Source organism: Capricornis sumatraensis, chromosome 3, assembly GCF_032405125.1.
Source record: "Capricornis sumatraensis isolate serow.1 chromosome 3, serow.2, whole genome shotgun sequence".
Lineage (NCBI taxonomy): Eukaryota > Metazoa > Chordata > Mammalia > Artiodactyla > Bovidae > Capricornis > Capricornis sumatraensis.
Window position 1 is genome coordinate 160,064,981 of NC_091071.1, and position 25,142 is coordinate 160,090,122.

General features: G+C 39.6%; 1 protein-coding gene across 1 annotated transcript in view; it reads left to right on the top strand.

Annotated features, from left to right (window-relative positions):
* Positions 1-25,142, top strand: part of COL4A3 (collagen type IV alpha 3 chain) — a 159,053-nt gene that overhangs the window by 107,889 nt on the left and 26,022 nt on the right. The window contains exons 19-34 of the mRNA XM_068967501.1: positions 467-551; positions 1,995-2,030; positions 4,296-4,460; positions 5,958-6,050; positions 6,571-6,666; positions 8,393-8,463; positions 9,414-9,596; positions 11,626-11,794; positions 14,153-14,245; positions 15,261-15,362; positions 16,237-16,334; positions 16,908-17,058; positions 17,435-17,548; positions 18,558-18,725; positions 20,546-20,635; positions 20,996-21,130. Coding sequence (XP_068823602.1) covers positions 467-551; positions 1,995-2,030; positions 4,296-4,460; positions 5,958-6,050; positions 6,571-6,666; positions 8,393-8,463; positions 9,414-9,596; positions 11,626-11,794; positions 14,153-14,245; positions 15,261-15,362; positions 16,237-16,334; positions 16,908-17,058; positions 17,435-17,548; positions 18,558-18,725; positions 20,546-20,635; positions 20,996-21,130 — 1,849 coding nt within the window. The remainder of the gene's footprint in view (positions 1-466; positions 552-1,994; positions 2,031-4,295; positions 4,461-5,957; positions 6,051-6,570; positions 6,667-8,392; positions 8,464-9,413; positions 9,597-11,625; positions 11,795-14,152; positions 14,246-15,260; positions 15,363-16,236; positions 16,335-16,907; positions 17,059-17,434; positions 17,549-18,557; positions 18,726-20,545; positions 20,636-20,995; positions 21,131-25,142) is intronic.

Genomic DNA, 25,142 nt, shown 5'->3' on the forward strand with positions numbered 1-25,142 from the left:
ATGAAGTATTTTTTTTGATGTATATGTCCCAATGTACTTTGAAATAAATTTAGTCCACAGGGCAAGCATTTTTAAAAAATGAAATAGACTAGAATAAAAAATATCAGAGTTGATCATATGTTGTAAGAAGTTACTCTTTTATAAAACTTTAATTTCTATATACATACTCACACAAATATAGATACATATATGTATATTTAAGAGTGTGTATATGATTTGGGCTACATCATAAAATGTATTTCTAAACGAAAGCCCATGAAATATGCACTGTCATGATACCAGGTTTAACTTTTAAATTTATCCATCCCATATATCTCACTGCCATGTTTTTCTAACACATAAGCCTGTGAATTCAGGAAAATAAGGAAAGTATCATTTTAGTCAAAAAATAAGAAATTGAAGTAATTGTATTTGGCAAGTCACCATAAATAGCTATCTTTTTTTTTCAATTTCATTTTCCTTTAAGACAGAATATTATGACACATACCAGGAAAAGGGAGATGAAGGAATTCCAGGCCTACCAGGGCCAAAGGGAGCTCGTGGCCCACAGGGTGAGAATAATTTTCTTCCTAAAGCATTTGCTGATCATCGTGTGTCTTTCATTCATGGCAAAATGTGTTTCAAGACATGTGTTTGTAGACCTAGAATTTGCAAGAGGAAAGGGGCAGTCTCCTAATGTTCATAGGTGGTGGTATTTTTTGATGTTTCCTAATTTTCATATTTTCCTAAAAAAATTTCTTAGGTAGTATATAGTAGACAGTAACTGCTTATCTTTTTGCATAATTTAGTATCTTTAAACATAACATCCATATCTGATAGGAAGACACTAACATAGCCAGAGGGCAGGGAGAGGGAGTGTCCAAAACCAGCAGTCCCGGAGGGATTACAGAAGAGAAAACGGAGCCCCGAACAGCTCTCATTTGAGCAAATCTACACAAATAGGGACAAGAAGGAACTGAAGCCCTTGGTTCCTGATTTCCAGGACCATGAATTAAAGTCACATTGACTTATATTCTGTCCCTTTTGATGTGTTGAGATGATCTTGGCTAATAAGCTCTTATATTTCACAGCACATTGAAATCCCCAAGAACTGCTGAATAAGAACCATGTCCCCATTTCTTCCCCATGATTCTGATGTAATTGCCTGGAGGAGGGCCCTGGATACTGGCAGGTCATAGAAGCTCCTTAGATTAATTCTAATGTGTAGCAGGCTTGAGAACCGCTGAACCAGAAAAATGATGATTGCTATAAATAAGATTTCAAAGGAGAATTTTATTTAAATCTGTAGAAATTCTCATTGTTTTAAACAAATGGACAGATAATTATTAGACACAGGTTTAAAAAATCTGATACGCTCACTACAAATTACTAATATACGTCAAAGAGTTAGAACCCTACTCGGTGTTGTAGCTATAAGTGATCTGAGATGGATCCAGGCCAAACTTGAGATTGTTGACAATTTCAGCTATTTGACCTTCTGGCCTCTGAATCATCCCAGAAAAGTGCCAAACACAGAACAGCTCTTAGGAAATGTCTGTTGAGTTATCTGAAGATGATAAAGCACTATAATTTACTTAAAAAAAAAAAGTATAGTTGATTTGCAATATTATATTGGTTTAAGGTGTACAACATAGTGATTCAATACTTTTGTAGGTTATACTCCATGTAAAGTTATTAAAAAATAATGGCTGTATTTCCCTGTGCTACGCAATATGTCCTTATTGTTTGTGTATTTTATACATAGTAGTTCTTGTCCCTTAATCCCCTACTCCGCCCCCTCCCTGTTTTTGAGTGTTAGACATCTAAGATGAACTTAATTTCTTCTTCGCAGTTTGTCTAAATGACTGAAATTTTCTCATACTTACTTATGTGAGAGTAGAGGCAAAGTATGAAAACTGTATTGGTAATTATCATTATATTGCCATCTAAGATTTCAACAACAGAAGGAGGGGATATTTCTATCTTTGTAAACAATTACGGTTATGTGTCCTCAGGTCCCAGTGGTCCCCCTGGAACCCCTGGAAGTCCTGGTATGTACATGTTTCTCAGATACCAATACAAATACTATTAAAAGGAAAACATGCTGCTTTCTAATGAGTTTGCATTATTTACATAAGAGTGATGTTTCATTAATTGATATACAAGTGTTTCCAACTTCTTCATTAGCTTTCTGGGACCTTCAGGGGAAAAGGGAGGAAAACCGACACAAAGTGATATAAAAATGCTCTTTTTTACTTCTCAGCAGTTTTAACTACTACTGAGCTGCCCAGGTGGCACTAGTGGTAAAGAACCCGCCTGCCAACACAGGAGATGTAAGGAGACTCCGGCTCAATTCCTGGGCTGGGAAGATCCCCTGGAGGAGGGCATGGCAATCCACTCCAGTATTCTTCCCTGGAGAATTCCATGGACAGAGAAGCCTGGGGGCTACAGTCCACATGACTGCAGAGTCAGACACAACTGAAGAGACAGCACGCACGCATTTTTAACTGTCAGGCAGCAACTTTGGTGTGGGAGCAGGAGGCTTGAAACTCAGAAAAAGGCACAGAGAAAGAAAAACATTAATTTTGTGGCAATTAGGTTGGTTAAAGTGATAGTTTTCATAACGTATCACAAGTTACCTAAGGATACATAGATTACAGTTTTTATATTTTTACATATATTGTTTGTGGTACATACAAAATTCTGTAAAGTGTAAAAATATTCATGAGTCATTAGAGTGGTTGCCTCTTGAAAGAGGAAGAAGAATAGGGTCAAGGATGTTAGTTAAGGATTAACCACAGCGGCCTCAATTTTAACTGGCATTCTGTAATGGGTCATCTTGTAAAAAGGAAACAAAACAAGAACAAAATAGCAAAGATTTGATAAACCCTTGCATTGATTATATTTCATTTTTTCTCTATACTATGCTGTATATTTTAAAAATAATTTTGACAATGAATTAAGATTAAAGAGAGTTAAGGACTATATGTATATTATGATTTTATTGTAAAAGAAAAGAAAAAATCTATACATATTATGTGTACTTGCATATACATGGAAAAATATATACCAAACTCTTAACAGCAGGTATTTCTTGAAGGTGAAATGATGTAAATGGAGATTTTAGAGGTCTGACCAAATATTAAGAAAGAGCACCTTCCAGTAGTCTTCCAGGTGGCTCACTGGTAAAGAATCTGCCTGGAATGCAGGAGACACAGGAGACGTGGGTTTGATCCCTGGGTCAGGAAGATCCCCTGGAACAGGAAGTGGCAACCCACTCTACTATTCTTACCTGGAAAATTCCACAGACAGAGGAGGCTGGAGGGATACAGTCCATAGGATGGCAAAGAGTTGGACACAGCTGAAGCTACTTAGCACACAGCACACAAGACAACTGGCAGAAATAAACTTCAAATGGGCTTCCCTGGTGGCTCAGTAGTAAAGAATCCTCCTGCCAATGCAGTAGATGTGGGTTCTATCCCTGGATCAGGAAGATCCCCTGGAGAAGGAAATGGTAACCCACTCCGTTATTCTTGCCTGGGACATCCCATGGACAGAGAGCCTGGTGGGCTATAGTCCACGGGGTTGCAAAAGAGTTGGACATGACTTAGCAACTAAACAACAACAACAAAAGTTCAATTACAGTTTTCTCTCTTTTTCTTATTTGAGACACTGAAAGATAGGCACCTTGCAATGGCGCCCCACTCCAGGACTCTTGCCTGGAAAATCCCATGGATGCAGGAGCCTAGAGGGCTGCAGTCCATGGGGTCGCTGAGAGTTGAACACGACTGAGCGACTTCACTTTCAGTTTTCACTTTCATGCATTGGAGAAGGAAACGGCAACCCACTTCAGTGTTCTTGCCTGGAGAATCCCAGGGACGGGGGAGCCTGGTGGGCTGCCATCTATGGGGTCGCACAGAGTCAGACACGACTGAAGCAACTTAGCAGCAGCAGCAGCAGCAGCAGCAGCAGCAGTCTCTAAAAAAAAAAATTACAAAATATTTAGCATGTATTGAGTAATTTCTCCTGAAATCCTTTTGAATCAAGAGACTACAGTGAATCCCAACTTCTGTTTCATTCCCTTGTAAAAAAGCATGTAAGTTACCTTGTGGGAATGGAGTGGTCTGAGCTCTGCTGTATTGTGATAGTTGAACCAGGTCACAGGTGAGGGAGGAAAGAAAATTCACTTTGTTTCATATGCTCTATATACTTTTCGATTGTACAGCGTTTACAAGACTATCTCACTTTCGCAATTGAAATGCATATGTTAATCAGGGGGAACTTTTTCAATACAATAAATGATTATTTTTTCCAAGGGTCATCAAGGCCTGGCCTCCGAGGAGCCCCTGGAGTACCCGGTGTGAAAGGAAGCAAAGGGGAGCAAGGGCCCCCAGGAAAGACTGCAGCAGGGCCTCCGGGGTTCCCCGGCCGTCCTGGTTCTCCAGGTCCTGTGGGGTTCCCGGGACCTCCAGGCCCACCAGGTAAAGATGCTTCATGGCGCCCTTCTGTGTGCGATGCCCAGTGACAGAGGTGTCCCCACTGGGGCAATGAGCCTTATATGCAGCTTGGCCATCCATGTGGACCTTAGGTGTTATCTTTCCACTGGTGTTTCATTTTATTAGCTGCTGTGAAAGCATGACTGCTTGGCAAGATCAGCCCAGCAGTAGCCCAAAGACGGAGAGGGAGGCAGGGACAGAGGAGTGGAGCAGAGAAGGAGTAACTGTTATCACATTGGCCTAGGCCAAGTGCAACGTCTTGTTAGTCCCTGGAGACTATCTTCCAAGAAGCTGTATAACTTTGTCTCAGGATAAACTTTTCCTGGGGACCGAGAGGCCCAAGTTTCTCCAGGGATAGGACTAACACCCTACCACCGCCACCGCCACCATGGCTTCCAGGGCATCCCATGCCTTGGCATCAGCAGGAAAGCCCCAGAGCAGGAAACTACAGGTGAGCAACGTGAACCGAGGCAAGATGCTGCCAAGTGGATCAGAAACCACAGAGCTGCCTCTCAGAGGATGCGAAATGGTTCCTGGAAGTTCTGATGAAGTTGTCCTTTTCTCCCCATCCTATGACAGAGCCGCTTCACAATATGTGTCAGCTGATAGGAGTATAGAACCTCAAGAACATACAGATCACTCCATGTATTTTAAAATGCCTTTCCTGGCAAGTACCTAGGAGGTCTTGTTTTATACTCAGCCCTCCTACTAGCCTTAAGAATCTTCCAGAGATCTTTTTAAGAAACGAGGAATCATTATTTATAGACAATATTATTAAAACATAAAAAATTAAGAAAATAATCTGGAAAACTTAATAAAGAAATTCGGTTAAGTACCTAGTTATATGGGCAATATTAAAAAATAAATAAAGGGAGTTCCCTGGTGGTCTAGTGGTTAGGATTTGACGCTTTCACTGCTGTGGCCCAGAATCAATCCCTGCTCAGGAGAACTAGGATCTGATAAGCTGAACAGTCTAAATAAATAATAAATAAAAGCTTTCCTCTAGGCTAACAACCATCTGAGAAATTATCCTATTAATAGGCGTAATGTATAAGAACAAATCTGTTAAGTTAAGGAGTGAGTCTGGAAAACAAAGCAAAACTAAACTAAAATGCTTCGCTATGTGTCAGGACTCTTAGCCCTCTGGGTTTTTTTTCCAAATGTAGGTTTTGTGTCCTCATTTTATTGATGACAAGCCTGATGTGCATAACTCTTGAAGCCTGAAGCTCAGGAATGTTCGAGTCAGAATCTGGAACCCGGGGCACCTGCAATAGAACTGCATCCTTATTTAAAAAAAAAAAAAAAAAATCTCGTATGTGATGTGAAAGGAAAGCTGGTCAGTCTTTTCAGTTACAGATAACTTTCACAAGACTCAACTTGCAAAACAGAGATGGGAAAATGCATATAAAATAAAGACATTACTAAAACACTTGCTAATTGAAAAAAAATACTTAAATTAGCTTTGGTGTTTTCTCTTTGCAGGTGGTATTGTTTTTCGCGAAGGTCCACCTGGAGTCGGTGGACTTCCAGGCCACATAGGGTCGCCAGGTATCCCAGGAGTCGGTGGACCCAAAGGTGAGTTCAGTCAGTGATGTTCGGTCAGAATGAGTCATTCTCATCACCTGTATCATCACTTATTTTATACTTCCCAGAGACAGTGACCCCAATTGCAGATAGTCACAGATGGCTTCTTTTCCAAAAGGATTACCTAATAGTATTTATTTCTCTGGAAATCAATCATTTATTTAGCACCTGTGCAATAAATCATTGGCTGTTCCTAGCATGTGAGTTTTATCCCGCACTCAAGGAGAGAAAAACTGAGATAGTAAATGTTTGTTACTGGGCTCTTCGAATTTCCTTTCTATAATGCAAAAAAAACACACCCCTCAGATACAATAAGCAGATATAATAGATGAATTATTTTTTATGAATATACATGTCCTAGATATGTATGAATGCATACATACTTTTCACTACATGAAAAAAATTAGATGTAATAAATAATCATGTGGTTGGAAAATTTCAGTCCTTTCTGAGGACTTGGTGTGGGTTTGTGAGTGGGGTTTTGAGTGATGCAAGTGTGTTCTCATTGCAGGGGAGCCAGGCCTCCTGTGCACACAGTGTCCTTGTGTCCCAGGGTCTCCAGGCCCCCCTGGATTGCCAGGGTTAGAAGGCGAAAAAGGATTCCAAGGTAGGACAGTTCCCAAGTGTTTTTGCAAGTACTAAAAGGCTCCACTCACTGGACAGAAAAAAAAAAAAGACATCCGATTGCTCAATGTCAGGATGTGGTCTACATGAATTTGGAGGGAAACCTTCAAAAACACACTCTGTTAACATAAAGAAAGCCAAAAACCCCATAAAACATGGCATTTCCCTCTATTGCATTTTAGTTGCTGACTACCTGAGACAAGCCTGAGCGGAAAGGATGGGGCAAAGAACAGGGGAAGTACTTTTCTTCAGCTTCTAGTTGGTACCCACGTCTCTGGGGGAAAATGGTAAAAAACCAAAAGGAAAAGAGGAGAGAAGGAACAAAAGGAAAGCTATCATAGTTTTCCTACATCCCCAGAGTCATCTCTGACCCAAGGCTTGAGATGCAGGTGGGCAGCTCATTGCTGCTGCCCAACCAGTTGCATTGCTATATTTTCCTTGGTTTCCTTATGTTTGAGGAACTACAGCTATAGCTTAAAGAAGATGCATAAATGGTAAAATTGTTTTGATTACTATAAAAGAATTCTCCTGACTTAAATCTTGCATAAAATAAAATATGATAAACATTTGTTAATAAACTGACCTTAGATCCATCCAAAAGACCCTCTAAAGGGATCCTCTTTACTGAAATATTTAAATACCCAGAGGAATTATACAGTTGTACAGCAAAATGCAATTTAGTAACACATATCCAGAGCCTCAGAAAGGTTTTTACCTCTTCGGACCTGGAGGTACACTTTTAGGAATTTATTGTAAAGGAAATCATTGGTTAAATTTGTAGAACTAAATATGGGGTATTTATCATAGGACTGCTTACAACAGCTAAAATTGAATAAAACAATTCAAACGTCTGAAAATAGAGACTTCCCTGGTGGTCCAGTGGTTATGACTTTGACTTCCAATTCAAGGGGTGAGTTCGATCCCTGGTCCAGGAGATAAGATCTCACGTGTATCTCAGGCAAAAAAGCCAAACATAAACCAGAAACAATATTGTAACAAATTCAATAAAGGCTTTAAAAATGGTCCATGTCAAAAAAAATCTTAAATGTCTAAAAATAGCTGTTTGCTGAATAAATGATCTGGTAACCCACTCCAGTATTCTTCCCTGGAGAATCCCATGGACAGAGGAGCCTGGTGGGCTGCAGCCCATGGGGTCGCAAAAGTCAGACACAACTGAGCAACTAAACACACACACACACATACACACACGTGCACACGCACACCCACACAATAAGCTACAGCCATTTAAAGTGAAGCTATAAATCCATATTTATTGACATATGCATGATATGACACCAAAAAAGTATAGTATAAACCCCTATGCATTTACAGATATAAAATTTTATGAGTAATACACATGAAAATTTTAGTGAATATTATCTTCTGGTGGTAGATTTATGCATGATTCTTATTCTCTTCTTTCAGTATAATTTTTTTACCATGAACATCCATTACTTTTATCATTAGAAAACAATGTATTCCTTAAAATTATAAAGACAAGAATCTTAGGAAGCTAAAATTTGAGTAGTTATTTTGAACATTAACTCTTTTTCCAGTTTTTTAACTCCCATTGTCATCCTCCACTGTGTGTTTTAAGACAGAAATTTTCTTTCTTCAGAAGAAAACACCCTATTTTCCTCACACACTGCATTACCCTGGCTACTCCAAGTTTGTGTTCAATGACTACTTAATAATTTACTGCTTTGCAGGAGAACCAGGGGCAGCTGGCATTAAAGGAAGCCCAGGGTCCCCAGGAAGTGCTGGTCTTCCAGGATTTCCAGTAAGATTTCATAGTTTTGAAGCTTTATTTAGGTTCAATTTGGAGCACTCTGGAGATAATGGTTGCTGTCCATACAGGGTGTCAGTTTGGTGCCTCAGAAGGAAGCTTACTTAATAGTGAAGCACTTAGTTGATACTTTTGGATTGAATGAATTAATGAATGATGTGTGAATGAATGAGTGAATTCATGAATTTATCATCATTTCAAACGGTATCAGAGACAGAAAGTAGATCAGTGGTTGCCTGAGGCTGAGGTTGGGAACAGGGATGGACAGCAAGTAGATCTGAGGGAATTTGGAGGGGTGATAGAAATGTTTTAACACTGGATTGTGACGATCACGGCGCAATGGGTAAATTTACTAAAAATCATTGAGTTGTAGTCTTACAAAGGATTCATTTTATGATATTTAAATTATACTTCAATATAATTGTGAACAAATTAAAATCAGAAAGTTATATTTGGATAAGTGCATTTAAATCAAATTATCCAGGGATACATATTTTGGGGCTTCCCTGGTGACTGAGACAGTGAAAGAATCTGCCTGCAATGTAGGAGACCTGGGTTTGATCCCTGGGTCAGGAAGATCCCTCAATAAAATCATTAAAAATTTAAAACCAGAAAGTAATATTTCAATAAATGTATTTGAATCAAACTATCCATGGATACATATTAAAATTTACCAGTATTCAAACATAATCTGACTTATGATAATAATGGCATCATATTGAATTATATTATTATAGACGTTGCATTGAAATATACTAACTGAATTTTTTTACAGTTTTGGAAGTAAAAATAAAGCTAAAAAGCTTGACATACTTGTGGGTCAAAGAAAGTGTCTGGAAAATAATTCATGTTCATTCAAATTGAAAAGTTCTTACTGACATTTTTTTAAGATTGATAAGAACAACTGTACCCAATGTAATGCAAACATTTCTGTACTATCCTAGGGATTCCCAGGTGCTCAGGGTCAGCCGGGACTTAAAGGAGAAAAAGGTGAAACATCTCGGCCAGAGGGACAAGTGGGTGCCCCAGGGGATCCGGGACTCAGAGGACATCCTGGAAGAAAGGGCTTGGATGGCATTCCTGGGACTCCAGGAGTGAAAGGATTACCAGGACCTAAAGGAGAACCGGTTGGTACCCAGCAACTTTTTCCAAATTACCTTCCTTCTGAATGAAGGGCTCTAAAGTTAAGACATCAGCTGATCTCGTTTCAAAAAATTATTGGTCTTTCAGCACAGTTCATCCCTCAAACCAGAGCAAATATTTATAGTATTTTGACAAAATAAATATGTAGCACTCAATATCTTTTTTTCTCAATGATTTTTCAGCCCAAATAAAATTCCACATTGACAATGATCTTGTCTCATACACAAGTAAAATTCCACATTTGTATCAAATGAGTTTATAGGGAAGTTCAGAAAATGATTAGTAACAGAAAGTTTTAGTCAGTATTTTGGGGACATTGTTCATTCTTTTAAGTAAAAATAAATGCCAAAAGGACAAAATATTTAGTGTAGTCAAAAAAATCTAAAGTGTTGTCATTTACAGTATTTAAGCTTGTATAAATCCTGTCTTTTCATGTATAGAATCTCTCACATGTTCAAGTGAGAACTTCTTACTGAGCTTTATTTTTAAATGTCGATGAGGCAGAGGCTGACCACTTATCACATATATCTGAGAGGTTCACAAGGCATGCTACCCAGCATGTCCAAGGCTTATCAGTGTCATCCAATCAAAAGTGTTCTACCTTGAACAGGGAAACTTGGAAACAATTTAAAGCTTCATTCACAAACCCTTTAATATGAGAATATGAATTGACTCCCCAAATGTAGAAATGATATGCAATCTTTGCTACATCTTCTTGTGTACAAAACCCTCTTTGGCCAGAGCAGCTAGCAGTGTCAGTGTTTCAGATTCATCTTTGGCAAACTGCCAGCTGTCCCTCCAAGGTGGTAGTTATGCTTAAAAAGAGCTGGGGTACAGAATTCTTTTGTTCTAGTCTTAATACAGTCCAAGAAAGTGAAAGTGATAGTCACTCATTTGTGTCTGACTCTTTGTGACCCTGTAGACTGTAGCCTGCCAGGCTCCTCTGTCCATGGAATTCTCCAGGCAAGAATATTGGAGTGGGTTGGCGTTCCCTTCTCCAAGGGAATCTTCCCTTCCTGGGGATCAAACCTGGGTCTCCTGCACTGCAGCCAGATTATTTACCATCTGAGCCTGCAGGGAAGCCCAATACAGTCCATATCATGCTCCTATTTGCATCTCCCTATTTTTATTAGTTCTTCTTATGTCCCAGAAAGTAAGGGAGTATCAAGGAGCTGTTTTGAGTCTTACACCCTACCGTCATAAAAGAGGGACTGCTTAGCCACCTGTTGACACTGAACAATGAAAGTCCAGTCAGATGGGCTTCCCTAGTGGCACAGAGGGTAAAGAATCTGCCTGCAATGTGGGAGACCTGGGTTTGATCCCTGGGTCAGGAAGATCCCCTGTGGAAGGGAATGGTTTCCCACTCCATTATTCCTGCCTGGAGAATCCCATGGACAGAGGAGCCTGGCAGGTTACAGTCCATGGGGTCGCAAAGATTCAGCCACAACTCAGTGACTAACACTTTCATTTTCACTTGGGGAGAAAGAGGAACTTCGGTTATTTTGTCAAATTCAACTTTAAAAGATACGACTCATTTTCAAAGCTAGAGATGATGAAATTAAAAACAACAACAACAACAAAAGATTTAAGCAAAACTTAATACAGACTCAATATCTCCTCTGTAATGAAGAAACCTGGTGAAAACCAATCAAATGATGATTTGTTGTACTGGGCTTATTTTAGAAACGTGACATTAACATGAATGTCAACTCTGATGCCATTTGCATCGTTGGCCAATTTGAGCTGAGTTTTCTGGGCTGTTACATGCATAGCATCCCCTTGTAGGACATCTCAAGTGGGACTTGAGAGAGTTAATAACATGTTGCTGGATCCCAAAAGGCAGGAAACAACAGACATCATTCAGTGCTTATTTTAGAAACAATGCCTTCAGTAACAACTGGCTTTTAATTCAGGATCTTCTCAATGATGACCTAACTGGTATTCATATTCTTGTGAGACTGCGTAAGGAGATACTGGAAGAATCACTATCCAAACATATTCCTATTGATACAGGCCCTGAGCGGTGAGAAGGGGGACCCAGGTCTTCCAGGGGATCCTGGTATCCCTGGGTCCCCAGGACCCATAGGACCGGCTGGACCATCAGACTATGGACCACAGGGAGAGCCTGGTCCAAAGGGAGCCCAAGGACTTCCTGGAGCCCCTGGACCACCTGGAGAAGCCGGTTGGTTAGTTTTCTTTCCAGTCCTGTTTTCCTGTGGAGTGGGTTGATGGTTCCTAGAGCTAGAGGGAATATAACTCCCCCAAGACTATGAATATATAGAAACTTACTTCTAATAAGAAGACTGTGTCAACTTGTAGACTCTGGGAAAGAACATGGAGGCTGTGGTAGAGAGCAATGTTACTGAGCAATGCTACTGGGCAACGCAGCTGAAATTTCCTAGGAATAGTCTATATCCATTCCTGATATAGATAAATGGAATGAACAGATCCTAAGAGATGAGTGGAAGTCAGTTATGACAAACAAAGGGGAGGCAGAAACCTGTAGGACTGACCTTGAGAAGCCTCTTCCTACCCCCAGGGCCCACTCATGTTATTGCAATTTGTTCTTTTTGATCCATAACCTCATAAATGATTTATGAATAAAACTTCAAAATATCTAAGGCAAATGAAGATAAGTTGCATTGATAATAGTCGTGAAGTGCCATTAACTTTGGGATCTATGTGTACTGAACATAGCTGTGGTATTCAGGAGGGACTGGACCCTCATGTTCACCCGTGGTGGAAAACATGGCTGAAAAGGAGAATTTCCTGTTACTGACAGTGTTAAGTAATGCTGCACTGGTAATTTTTTACTTCTAAAATCACTTCAGTGATTCAATACCAGTGGTCTCCAAATCTTTTCATAGCATCCCTCACCAGGAATAAAATTTTGAATGCAGTATCCCCTGTAGTACTCGCATACATTTATAGGTACATTCCTCGAACAACACTATATGGGAGTTAGGGGCACCAATGCTACATGTGTATAACTTAGGGTCAGATTTTCTGTGTGTAGCTCCTCCCTATCTGTGTAGTTCAGCCTAGCCTGTCATATAGTACTCTAATATTTACTGTTGGAAAAAATCTGCCAGTAAGTGGGCCCTTGCAGTTCAAACCCATGTTGTTTAAGGGTCAACAGTACATTATAAATTGCATGCATGCATTTCTGTCCGTACACATATGTAAAGCTTATTTTATGGTTATATGGTTATATGGTTATATGAGCTATATGAGTATTTTTTCCTGCACCTTACTTTAAGGCTGATATTCTAATCCAAAGATTGGCACACTATAGCAGACCACAGTCTAAATCCAGCCCACCACCTACTTATAGTCTACAAGCTGAGTGGTTTTTATATTTTCAATTTATTGGAAAAATTTTTTTGAATAATATTTTGTGACATGAAAATTATAGGCAATACAATAGACACTAAAAGCTGTATTTCCTATTAAGTTTTATTGGCACACAGATTGTTCCTCACTATTCTCACACTAGGAAAGCAGAGTTATTTCAACAGAGACACATCTGGACCATAAAGTCTAAATTATTTACCATCTGTCCCTTTAACGAATGTTTACCTTCTTCTAATCCATCTTCAAATCCTCCTCTGTTCTTTCAAAGGGAATTTTAATGAAGGACTCCATTGTCATAAAATATATTATCATCAAATTTGTCCCATCACATTACTATAAACATATTTTCTATAAATATATGAATATATGGGTTGTTCTAATGAGTAAAAATTGTTTTAATATTGGCCACTGTTTTCAACGGGCTTATCTAGTAGCTCAGCAGTAAAGAATCTGCCTGCAATGCGTGAGAATCAGGAGACCCAGGTTTGATCCCTGGGTTGGGAAGATCCCCTGGAGGAGGGCACGGCAACCCACTCCAGTATTTTTCCTGGGAAATGCCATGGACAGAGGAGCCTGGCAGGCTATGGTCCTTGGGGTTGCAGAAAGTTAGACACAACTGAAGCAAGGACTTCACACACACACACTTTGGTCAGAACGTTATCTCAAATCTTCAGCTGGGAGGCAGTCATTATTTCTTCAACACATGAGGAACTCGGATTAGAAAACATGCCCAAGCTCACAGACCTTACAAAGAGCAGGGCCAAGATTCAAGCCCAGTTCAACTTGTCAAGCCTCAGTTTGTGTTTTATTCAGTAAACTATACTGTCTTCCTGTGAAAACTAGTCACCCAATAAATAAATACCCTACCAGTACTCACTAGCAGTTAGGCTGAATTCCATATATCAATATTTTTTTTAGAATAGGTTCTCTTTTAATAGATTAGCATGTTGGACTATTAACTAAAACAAGGCTTAGCCAATAACAGATGCTTATAAATATTTGTCAATTGAATAAGAGTTTCTATGAGCTGGTCATCTTTAAGCTAGGTTTGAAGCCTATGGAAGCAGAGATTATTTTTTATATCCTTTGGGGTATGTTTATGAATCCCTTATAATTATGTTTTTCCCTTCTGAACAAATAAAAACTTCAATATGTAAACCAATCTTATGATGTAAATTTTCTTAAGGTCCTGAGGGAGAAACTGGTGTTTCGACACCAGTCCCAGGGCCCCCAGGACCCCCTGGGCCTCCAGGCCGAGCTGGTCCCCGGGGTCCACCTGGTGAGTATCCCCTTTACCACGTCTGGTACATGGGAACAGATGGCACCCTGACTCTCCTGATTATAACTCTCCCATTAGAAGGAAAATAGATTCATTGGCTCCAATAAAGAGCTCAGGCCACAGGGGACAAGCTAACAGACAGGAGACTTGCTGTTGTCCTTTGAGGTTATCTGGACTATTCCCATTAGTACTTCTGATTCCAAAAGAGAATCAGTACAATTCTTTAAGAGGGATTAGAGAGAAGAACAGACTTCCTGGATTTTTGGTGGAGGAGCAAGCAATGTGAACTGATGGTTGATTGGGACAGTTCCCATAGCTTCTTCATTTGAAAGCTTAATTTCTTTGCCAACATCATCTAAAACTTAACATAACATTCATGGTTGGGGGGAGGGGGGCATATAGTTCAAGATATAAAAAATAATTCATTTTAGAAGTTAAATTATATGTTCAAAATTATGACAATATCATATATTAATGCATATATATGGAATCCAGAAAAATGGTACTGATGATCCTATTTGCAGGGCAGCAAAGGAGATGCAGACATAAAGGTCAGACTTTTGCACACAGTGGGGAGAGGAGAAGGTGGGATGATTTGAGAGAGTAGCATTGAAACATGTACATCATCATATGTAAATAGACAGCCAGTGGGAATTTGCTGTACGATGCAGGGAACCAAAGCCACTGCGCTGTGACAACCTAGAGGGGTCAGATGGGGTGGGGAGTGGGAGGGAGATTTGAGAGGAAGGAGACATGTGTATACCTATGGCTGATTCATGCTGGTGTAAGGCAGAAACCACCACAATTTATAAAGTAATTATCCTCCAATTAAAAATAAAACTTTTAAAAACTATTTGTGCTTCCTAATGATAAGCTCATTAGATAGGAATGGGTAGGAAGTTGGGGTTATTATTTCTTAATTTCCAAAAAGGTCTGGGACAATGCAGAAACAAACATCTTGTTTTATGGCAAGATACAGGGAAGGTGCCGACATGGATGTCTGTGTGTTTTCAAGGTATCCCTGGATCCACAGGAGAATGTGATCTGGGTCTCCCAGGGCCTGACGGTGAACCAGGATTTCCAGGAATTGGATTCCCTGGGCCTCCTGGACCTAAGGGTAAGTTTGCGAAAAATTTTAAACACATTGTGGATATATATAAAATGTAAACACATGTAATGAATAGCATATAAATATCCATTAAATCCTTAAAAATGATGTTTTCCACTAGTCTTAAATGGGGGAAAAAAAATCTTACAATAATTTTAAGCAAAAAAGGAAGAATTCACATTTTATGCAATCTCATCTCAATCATATTTTTTTAAATGCACAGAAAAAAACTGGAAGGAAATCCACCAAAATGGTAACAATGATTCTTTTTGATTGTGGGATTGTAAGGAATTTATTATTCTTAGAAGATACCTGTACTTTGTTGTTGCTGTTGTTCAGTCACTCAGTCATGTCCAACTCTTTTAACCCCATGGACTGCAGCATGCCAGGCTTCCCTGTCCTTCACCATCTCCCAGAGTTTGCTCAAACTCATGTCCATTGAGTTGATGATGCCATCCAACCATCTCATCCTCTTTTGCCCTCATCTCCTCTTGCCCTCAATTTTCCCCAGTATCAGGGTCTTTTCCGATGAGTCAGTGCTCACATCAGACAGCCATGTAAAAATTCATTTGGCTGTATACTATATGTGAAATATACTTTTTTTAAAAGGCAGCCAAATTGTCAATTAGTATCAGTGGTTTAAACTAGAATTGCCAGAATTTAGCGGCTCTAAACAACAAAATTACAGAAGGTAATTTTTTAAAACTGGGAACCAGTGTAGTCTAATTTGGAATTGACTTTTTTAGCAGTTGTCTTTCTCACTTTTCAAACTTTCATGAAAACACCTAAGGCTGCTTGCCTTGCAAAAGCACTTTAAGATGAGAGAGCTACTGCTTAGGCTCTTTTAAGACTTATCTTATAACCTTTATTATTTTTTCTCTAGGTGACCAAGGGTTTCCAGGAACCAAAGGATCACCAGGTTGTCCTGGAGAAATGGGAAAGCCAGGCTTACCTGGAAAGCCAGGCCTCCCAGGAATCAAGGTCTTGGAGAATTAAAATTAGACTAATATGGGGGAGTAGAGGGGCAATTACAGTTGGCCAGTTTGTATGCCCCTGCCAGTCAGGATGCTCTGTAGGCAGAAATTATCAATGTATTTGTAGATGACCAAGATACTGGTTTTTTTAAGTTTCTTTAAATCATTCCTCCCCTTTAGAAGGGAGATGGAAGGTGTCAGAATACCAAGTTGCCTCTCTATTTTTTCCTTGATCTTCAGAAGCATTCAGAGTTCTTAAAATGGGAGAACTTTAGAAACAAACATGGATAGCTATGAGAAAAACTATCAAAAGGAGAGATATCTAGACTGTAGAAAATTCCAGAGTGTTCTTAAAAAGTGGAGGCCAGGAAGAATTAGTAAGCACAATTTTATTTAAAAAGTCAGCAACTAGAGTTGAAAAAGGGAAGTGGATGGAATGGTGGTGACTATGCAAAAAGGGGTGTAGAACCTCCATCTTGGAGATATTATTTTCAAGTAAATAAGCTCTAAAGACCAGTCTATAGTCAGTAAGGATTTGAAAGCATGATGCAGTGAAACTAACATCATTTTTGTGCTCTAGGGAGAGCCAGGACTAGCCATGCCTGGAGAACCCGGAGCACCAGGTTTGCCAGGAGAAAGAGGCAGCGCTGGGGAAAATGGAGAAATTGGACTCCCTGGACTTCCGGGTCTCCCTGGAGTTCCAGGAACTGGGGGGCTTGATGGACCACGAGGTACAATAGCAAGTATGGTTACCTTTTTCCACTGTGAGCTCAGCTACAATGCTGCCATTTGAGTGTGTAAGTGCTCTACAAGTGAAGAATTCTTCTCAAACAAGCTTCTAGCTCAATAAATAGAATGCGGGAGGCTTAATTATTTTTCCATTCAACTTTCCATTCCATTGCTGCCGTAACTTTGTTCCCCCTTTCTTCCCTCCTTCCTTCTTTTCTTTTAACCAGTGTCCTCTGTATTAGACATAGGATTATGGTACTATCAATGGCACTAAATATAAGTTCCATTCAGGGGGGAAAGTTATAGGAGAATGACTGGAATAGCAGTACTAAGACCCTGGGTTTGGGACCTTATTGTGTTTTGGACTCTCTTTTGCAGGGGATCCAGGGAAGCCCGGGCCACCTGGAGAAAGAGGGCCCCCAGGAAGGTGCACAGAGGGCCCCAGGGGAGCTCAAGGACTTCCAGGCTTAAATGGATTGAAAGGGCAACAAGGTAGGGGAAGGCCCTTGAAACCAATCACCAGGTGGGCAAGTGACATGAGACTCCTACTCTGAGCTTTGCTGCCTAACATGAGAACTGTCCAGTAACAAGTCCTGACCACTGTTCCGTGGGAAAAGTGATTTCAAAAACAGAAACCTGTTGTCATAGATTCATTGCAATGAGTACCACCGATAGAGTAAGAAACCTGAAGTTTCCTGAAGTTACAGTAAAATTGGTCTGTGTCTTGTATGCAAGAAAATATAAACACTGAAATTACATACAGATATATATTTACATATATACATATACATATAAACTCTCAAAAACATTTTACCTTGAATACTTTCATACATATATTAAAGTGGTCAATTTATCCTAATTATTGAAACAGAGTGAATGTATGCAAAGATATATGTTTACAAGTTACAAACTAGAACATATAGTCAGTTGCTTTACAAGCAACATGAAAGATAGAATATGAAAATAAATCTAATTATGAAGATTAGGTGGTCATGGAAATTTTATTTTTTTGGCTTCTTTCAACCAGATTTGTGAACTATTTTGGAGAGGAAAAAAAAATCCTTTAGGACTCAGCTACCATACTTCTAATACGTTCACAAGCAAAATTTTAGCTAAAATGTAAATTGTTGTAGTGGTGCTATTACTGTTTCCAGAAGCATCTGAGACTTGCCAGATGAGCGGTTCAGTACCAGTCCTGCAGGTTAAAGGTTGAGCCAGTGTCAGAAAGTGCATCCCAAGATGTGCCTGCAGGACTAGAGAACGAGTCTAAATTCTACACTATCATCACTTCATGAAGCACTGAAACACAGAATCTTAAAGCCAGAAGGGATCTTCGAATTCTACAAAAGGGGACCTAAATCAATCAACTAAATCAATCAATTAGATAAGTGTGTGATTTGCTCAAATCGCAGAGCTAAATATTTACAGCCATGAAATATATCTGGACTTGGTGGGGAAAGCAATTGTGTGTTCATTTTTTCATTCATTCATTTATATACAGGCAGAAGAGGTGAAACAGGGCCAAAGGGAGACCCAGGGATCCCGGGCTTGGATAGGTCAGGATTTCCTGGAGAACCTGGACTACCAGGAATGCCAGGTCACCGAGGGGAGATGGGACCACCTGGTCCAAAAGGATATCCAGGAAATCCAGGATTTTTAGGGCCACCAGGTACCCTTGCTTTTGTTATTCTTCTTCCCTCTTCTTCCACATTTTCCTTTTAAGTTACTGTTGTTTTGTCAGTCATGTTTCTACTTGTTTGCCTTAGCAGGAATAGAATGCTAGATTTCTAATTTAAAAAAATAAATATGCAACAAATAACAGGTTTACTATATAGCACAGGGAACTATACTTAATATCTTTTAATAACTGATAATGGGAAATAATCTCAAAAATAATATATGTGTCTATGTATGATTGAATCACCTTGCTGTGCACCTGAAACTTTGTCAGTCGACTATACTTCAATAATATATATATATAAAGAAAAAAATAAAAACTCACAACGACAAAAACAAGCAAAAAAAGACTTTAAGACCTGTAACAGTAAAACTCCTAGGAGAAAAATAAAATTACAAATTCAATCTTTTCACTTCTTATGGATCTATTCAGACTTTTGATTTCTTCTTGAGTTAATTTTGGTAATCTGTGCCTCTCTAACAATTTGTCCTTTTTGTCTAAGTTATCTAACTTTGTGGCATATCATGGTTCCTAGTATTCCCTTATATTTCATTTTATTTCATCACTTTTTATGGTTTGTATGTTTGGGGGAGAAGGTTTCAACAGTCTTGTGGTGTAAGGACCTCGCGGATCTCTGCTCACAAGAAGAGCCCAGAACAGCACTGACGTGTATGCACGACCATGTGTAAAATAGGGAGCTAGTGGGAAGTTGCAGCGTAGCGCAGGGAGCTTGCCTCGGTGCTCTGTGACGACCTGGAGGGCTGGAATGTGGTGGAGTGGGAGGGAAGCTCTAAAGGGAGGGAATATGGTCTTTCCTGTGGTCATGTATCGATGTGAGAGTTGGACTGTGAAGAAGGCAGAGCACCAAAGAATTGATGCTTTTGACCTGTGGTGTTGGAGAAGACTCTTGAGAGTCCCTTCGACTGCAAGGAGATCCAACCAGTCCATTCTGAAGGAGATCAGCCCTGGGATTTCTTTGGAAGGAATGATGCTAAAGCTGAAACTCCAGTACTTTGGCAACCTCATGCGAAGAGTTGACTCATTGGAAAAGACTCTGATGCTGGGAGGGATTGGGGGCAGGAGGAGAAGGGGATGACCGAGGATGAGATGGCTGGATGGCATCACGGACTCGATGGACGTGACTCTGAGTGAACTCCGTGAGTTGGTGATGGACAGGGAGGCCTGGTGTGCTGCGATACATGGGGTCACAAAGAGTCGGACACAACTGAGCGACTGAACTGACTGACTGATGTGTATACTTACAGCAACAGAAACTAATATAACACTGTAAAACAATTATACTCAAATTTTAAAAAGTTTTAAAGAAATTGAAAAAGGACTCAATCTGCTAATTAACCTTTCATTTATACTACTGAGCCTCTAGTATATGCCATCACTGTTCCAGGCCCTAGAGACACATTGCTGAATAAGATTCCACCTCCGACAGTGGGGACACAATAACAAATACACTGAAGAACTAAATTCATCTAGAGACAAAGGCTGTGAAGGAAGTATGATAAGGGAATATAACAGAAAGTTATTGGTGAAGGGTTGGAAGGAGGAAAGTCTCCCGAACTTCAGCCATAGTCTCTCCTCACCCACAAGTTTGATATACTACCAATGACTTCTACATCTGTGATGTAAGAAAAAGGCCATTTCCTGACCCATCTCCTAGACTGTTATGATTATTTTCCTATTTACTGAAACCATTTTTTCAAGTCTCTTTCCTCTAAGTATACTTTATTTTATGGAGTATTTGCTTTTTTCATTATTTACAACGTGTGCTGCCTTGTGTTAATTTCTTTCCACAGGTGAAAAAGGAATGATGGGGATGATGGGGTTTCCAGGCAACATTGGTCCCCCAGGGCCTCCTGGGAACCCAGGCACCCCAGGACAGAGGGGTAAGTGATGGAGTATTTTCCAGCTATTAGAAGGTATGAACAATATTCATTTAATTAGTAGAAAAATAAATTATATTTTATTCTTTGAGGAGAAAGTATTTCTGAGGGAATTGTATATTTAATTTTGCAGATTTCTGTATTCCTTTTTCCAATTTGAATAGAGGCATATTTTTCTCCCTATAGGCTTTGACCACTACCCTCATGTGGCTGCCTGTTTGGGAGCAACTATTCATCAAGTTCTTAGCCCTATTAACCTTTTTTGGTTTATTTGTCTTGTTTTATGATAAGCATGGTTAGCTTTTGAATCCTCATGGACTTCTAAAGAATTAAGGAAGTGATGCTGTTATTCCTGTCTTTTAGGGAGCTTTGGAATTCCAGGAGTAAAGGGCGCGAGAGGACCTCCAGGAGCCAGAGGGGAACAGGGAGACAGAGGAGCTCCCGGGTCTCCTCAGATATTCCACTTAGTGGGGGACAAAGGGGAGCCAGGACTCAAAGGTAAAGACTTCTTTACATTTAGACCAGAACATCAGAGCTGATTCTGGGACTAAGAAATTATCCAGGAAAATCCCTTTAGTTGGCATATGAGCACAGTGAGGACCAGGGTTTAATTTTGCACCCAAGCTCACAAAGCCAGTTGATGGCTGAGTTCCACTAGAACTGGGTTTTGTGTGCTTTAACAATAATACATCGCCTCTTTAATCATAACTTTTTATTTCTAAGTTAATTCTGCATTTCAGTCTGCTGTCTTTAAACTATCACTAGTCGATTTTTAGATTCTAAGCCTCAAAGCCCCCCCTTTGGCCAAGAATGGTGAAAAGGAAACCTTTAGAAAACTCAACATAAAAAAGTTCGCTGGCTGGAATAGAAACCTCCACTTCAAATTCTCTATTTGATCAACTGCCAGGATGAATTTTTCTGATTGCATCTAATAACTGCTTCTCATGCTCAGAGACCTTTAGAGAATCATTACTGAAGAGAAAATATGTTTTGATTATAAGTCAGTAGTACCTTAAAAAGGCTGAGAATTGTTAGCTATAACTGTTAAGTTCAAATGCAAACCCATTCACATTATTTCAAATTATTTAAGCTCTTTGTATGACAGGTTTTGTTATATGATCAATGCAATCAATATTAAATCAAAATTTAAGAAAGTCTGCCTTGCAGTCTTCTTGAGCAAATTGAGTAACTTTAGTAAAAACAGAATTGCTGGGTAAAATTAAATGTTTGCAGATCAAACTTATACAGCAGGGAAGATAATGTGTTTGTAGTTGCAAAACCATATACAGTTTTGGGTAATTTGTAATCAATTTTGAGAAGTCAGATTGTATTCAACAAATATTTTGTTTTTCAGGTAGGGATTTACAGTTCAAGTACAGATTTGATTTTAAAATTTTGTATAGAATTCTGTAGAACAAGCTGGCAAGCTAAATAGCCATCTCTCCTAGAATTAGGAAGGACTTCACATAAGTGACTTCGACCAGTGTTCTGGAGAGTGATTGAATCCAACTGATTCTCTAACTTAAAAAAAAAAAGGCTAAACATTGGAAAAAACTACAATCTTTTTTTCTGTAAAGGAAAATGAGCAAGTCAAGGTCTTTGGGGTGTGTGCATACTTTCTAAGTCACTTTAGTCATGCCTAACTCTAAGGTCTTTGGAATGGTCCCCCTCTAATCTGCTGTCAAGGAGATAGTTTAGTTCTAGGTGCATACAGAAGATTGTGTTGCATTTTTAGCAGTGAAATAGAAAGTAGTATTAATTTTATAAAACTCCTCTAGAACTGGTCTAAGTCAAGATATAAAAAGAAAAAAAAAAAATACTGGCACAAATGTCCAGTCTAGATGATTTAAGTAGTGTTGCAAACATTTTGGGAAAAAAAAATATGAATAGCATATCTGTGCCTGCATAAACTACAATTTGGCTCTAACATCATGAATGCACAATGGAGACTAATTTATAGTTAAAAAGTAGTTTCTGTGAAATATAGAGGGACGCATGTTATTTCTATGCTTCTAACAAAGTACAGTCGGAGAAGGCGATGGCACCCCACTCCAGTACTCTTGCCTGGAAAATCCCACGGACGGAGGAGCCTGGTAGGCTACAGTCCATGGGGTCGCTGAAGGTCGGGCACGACTGAGCGACTTCACTTTCACTTTTCACTTTCCTGCACTGGAGAAGGAAATGGCAACCCACTCCAGTGTTCTTGCCTGGAGAATCCCAGGGACGGGGGAGCCTGGTGGGCTGCCGTCTATGGGGTCGCACAGAATCGGACACAACTGAAGTGACTTAGCAGTGACTTAGCAACAAAGTACAGTATACATGGAGGCTGTCCTGTATGTTTCCTTTTGGCTTTTCAAACACATAACCAAGGAGCAGAGCGTGAACAACAACAGCAAAAGATCATACTCTCTAGGCCTCTCTAATTTCAATATGATTCATTTTTTTATCTGAATTTCTAACTTGAAGACATCCATTGCAAATAGTGGAAGAGCTATTAAGGGTACAGAAAAAGCAGTCTTCCTCTCCTTGAGGAGTCTGCTTGGGAGATTTAGGCGTACGTACAAAGAGAAGGAGATGGCAACCCACTCCAGTATCCTTGCCTGGGGAATCCCATGGACAGAGGATCATGGTAGGCTACAGTCCCTGGGGTCACAAAGAGTAAGATATGACTTAGCAACTAAACAACAAAAAGAAAATGAATAATACAATAGAACTGTTGTGTTACTTTTAGCAAAGATCTGTGAAGCCCTTCCCACATGCAGGTACTATTCCAAATTCTACAAATATTGACTCATTTAATTTTCACAACAACAGTACGAATAGATGATTGCTATCATCCCATTTTACAGATGGGAAATAGAAAGGTCAAATTACTCAGTGTCATTCTGATAGAAGTGCAGAGGTGGACCTCACTCTGATGTGGTTCCAAAGTCCATACTCATTGAGGGCGAATGGATACATGTGTACGTATGACTGGCTCCCTTCCCTGTTCACCTGAAACTGTCACAGCATTGTTTGTTAATCAGCTATACTCCAATACAAAATAAAAAGGTAAAAAAGCAAAGTCTGTACTCAGCCTTCTCACTCTGCTGTCGGCTGGGTACCAAGACACTGAGCTCTGTGGGAGATGAACAAAGCAGAGAACACCTCAGATGGGGTAGTCAAAGAAGCCTCCATGGGCACAGGAAACTATATTCAATATCCTGTAATAAACTATAATGGAAAATAATATGAAAAAGAATATATGCATATAACTACTGAATTACTTTGTATACAACAGAAATAACACAACATTGTAAGTCAACTATACTTCAATAAAATAAAATTTTTTAAAAACCCTCCATGAAGGAGTATTTAAATTGTGAGTAGGTTTCAAATGAGCAAGGAATATTCTTGGCTTAAAATCTTTCCAAGTCTCCCCTTGCTTTAAGAATTCAACTTTCTTAGACCGGCATCCAAGTTTCTCTACCACTTGCCCTTCGCCTACCTCTCCAGCCACATAACATTTATCTACTCAACAATTATTTTTAGAACCTACTGACGGGGCATTTTACTCTGTCCTAAAGACAGAGCGGTAAACAAAGCAGTGCTAATATCCTGGTCATGAGGAAACTAACAGCTCAGTGGAGAAAAGTGGCAGTCATGTCTCTGAAATGATTTATATCCAGGACCAGGTAGTAAATATCTTAGGCTTTGTGGACCACCTGTGACCCTAGCTGCCTATTCTTCTTTGGTGTTTGTTTATTTACAACCCACATAAATGTGAAAGCCATCCTTGGATCTCCAGCCATAAAACATTAAGCCGAATTTGGCCCACAGGCAGTCATTTGCCACCCCTTAAAAAACAAAGCAAATGAATAAACTAAATAATACATATTTTAGGTTATGATAAAGGACACATATGGAAAAAAACAAAAGTTACAAAAGAAAAAATTCTCACCTCTTGCCACTCACCACCCCTTCACACATGTATTTTCTTGTCTGGGAATTCCTGCTCCATTGCATGCTTTCTCCATCCAGCTGGCTCCCGCTTGGTCTTCAAGATTGAGCTTAAAAATATCCCCTCTTCTTGGGACTTCCCTGGTGGTGCAGTGGTTAAGACTCTGTGCTCCCAATGCAGGAGGTCCAAGTTGGTTTCCTGGTTGGAGAACTAAGATCCTTAATGCCTCATGGTGCAGCCAAAAATAAAAACCGAATAAAAATTTTAAAATTCCCCCTCCTCAGAATTCTTACCTGTAGCACATTGTGCCCAACTCTGTTACAGAAACTCTCTCACTGCGTGGTGATTTTTTATTTGGCTCTCTCCAATTAAATACTGAAAACTGGGACAAAGGGAATGTGATTTACTTATGTCTCCAGTACTCAAAACAGGACCTGTCTATTAACTAGTACTCAACCCATATGAGAATGAATGAATATGTAAGCAGGGAAACAGACAAAGGAAGTGACTCTGCGTGAGGAAAGGCATAAGCCAGGCCATGGACAGATTGTAGAATGCTCTAAGCGCCAT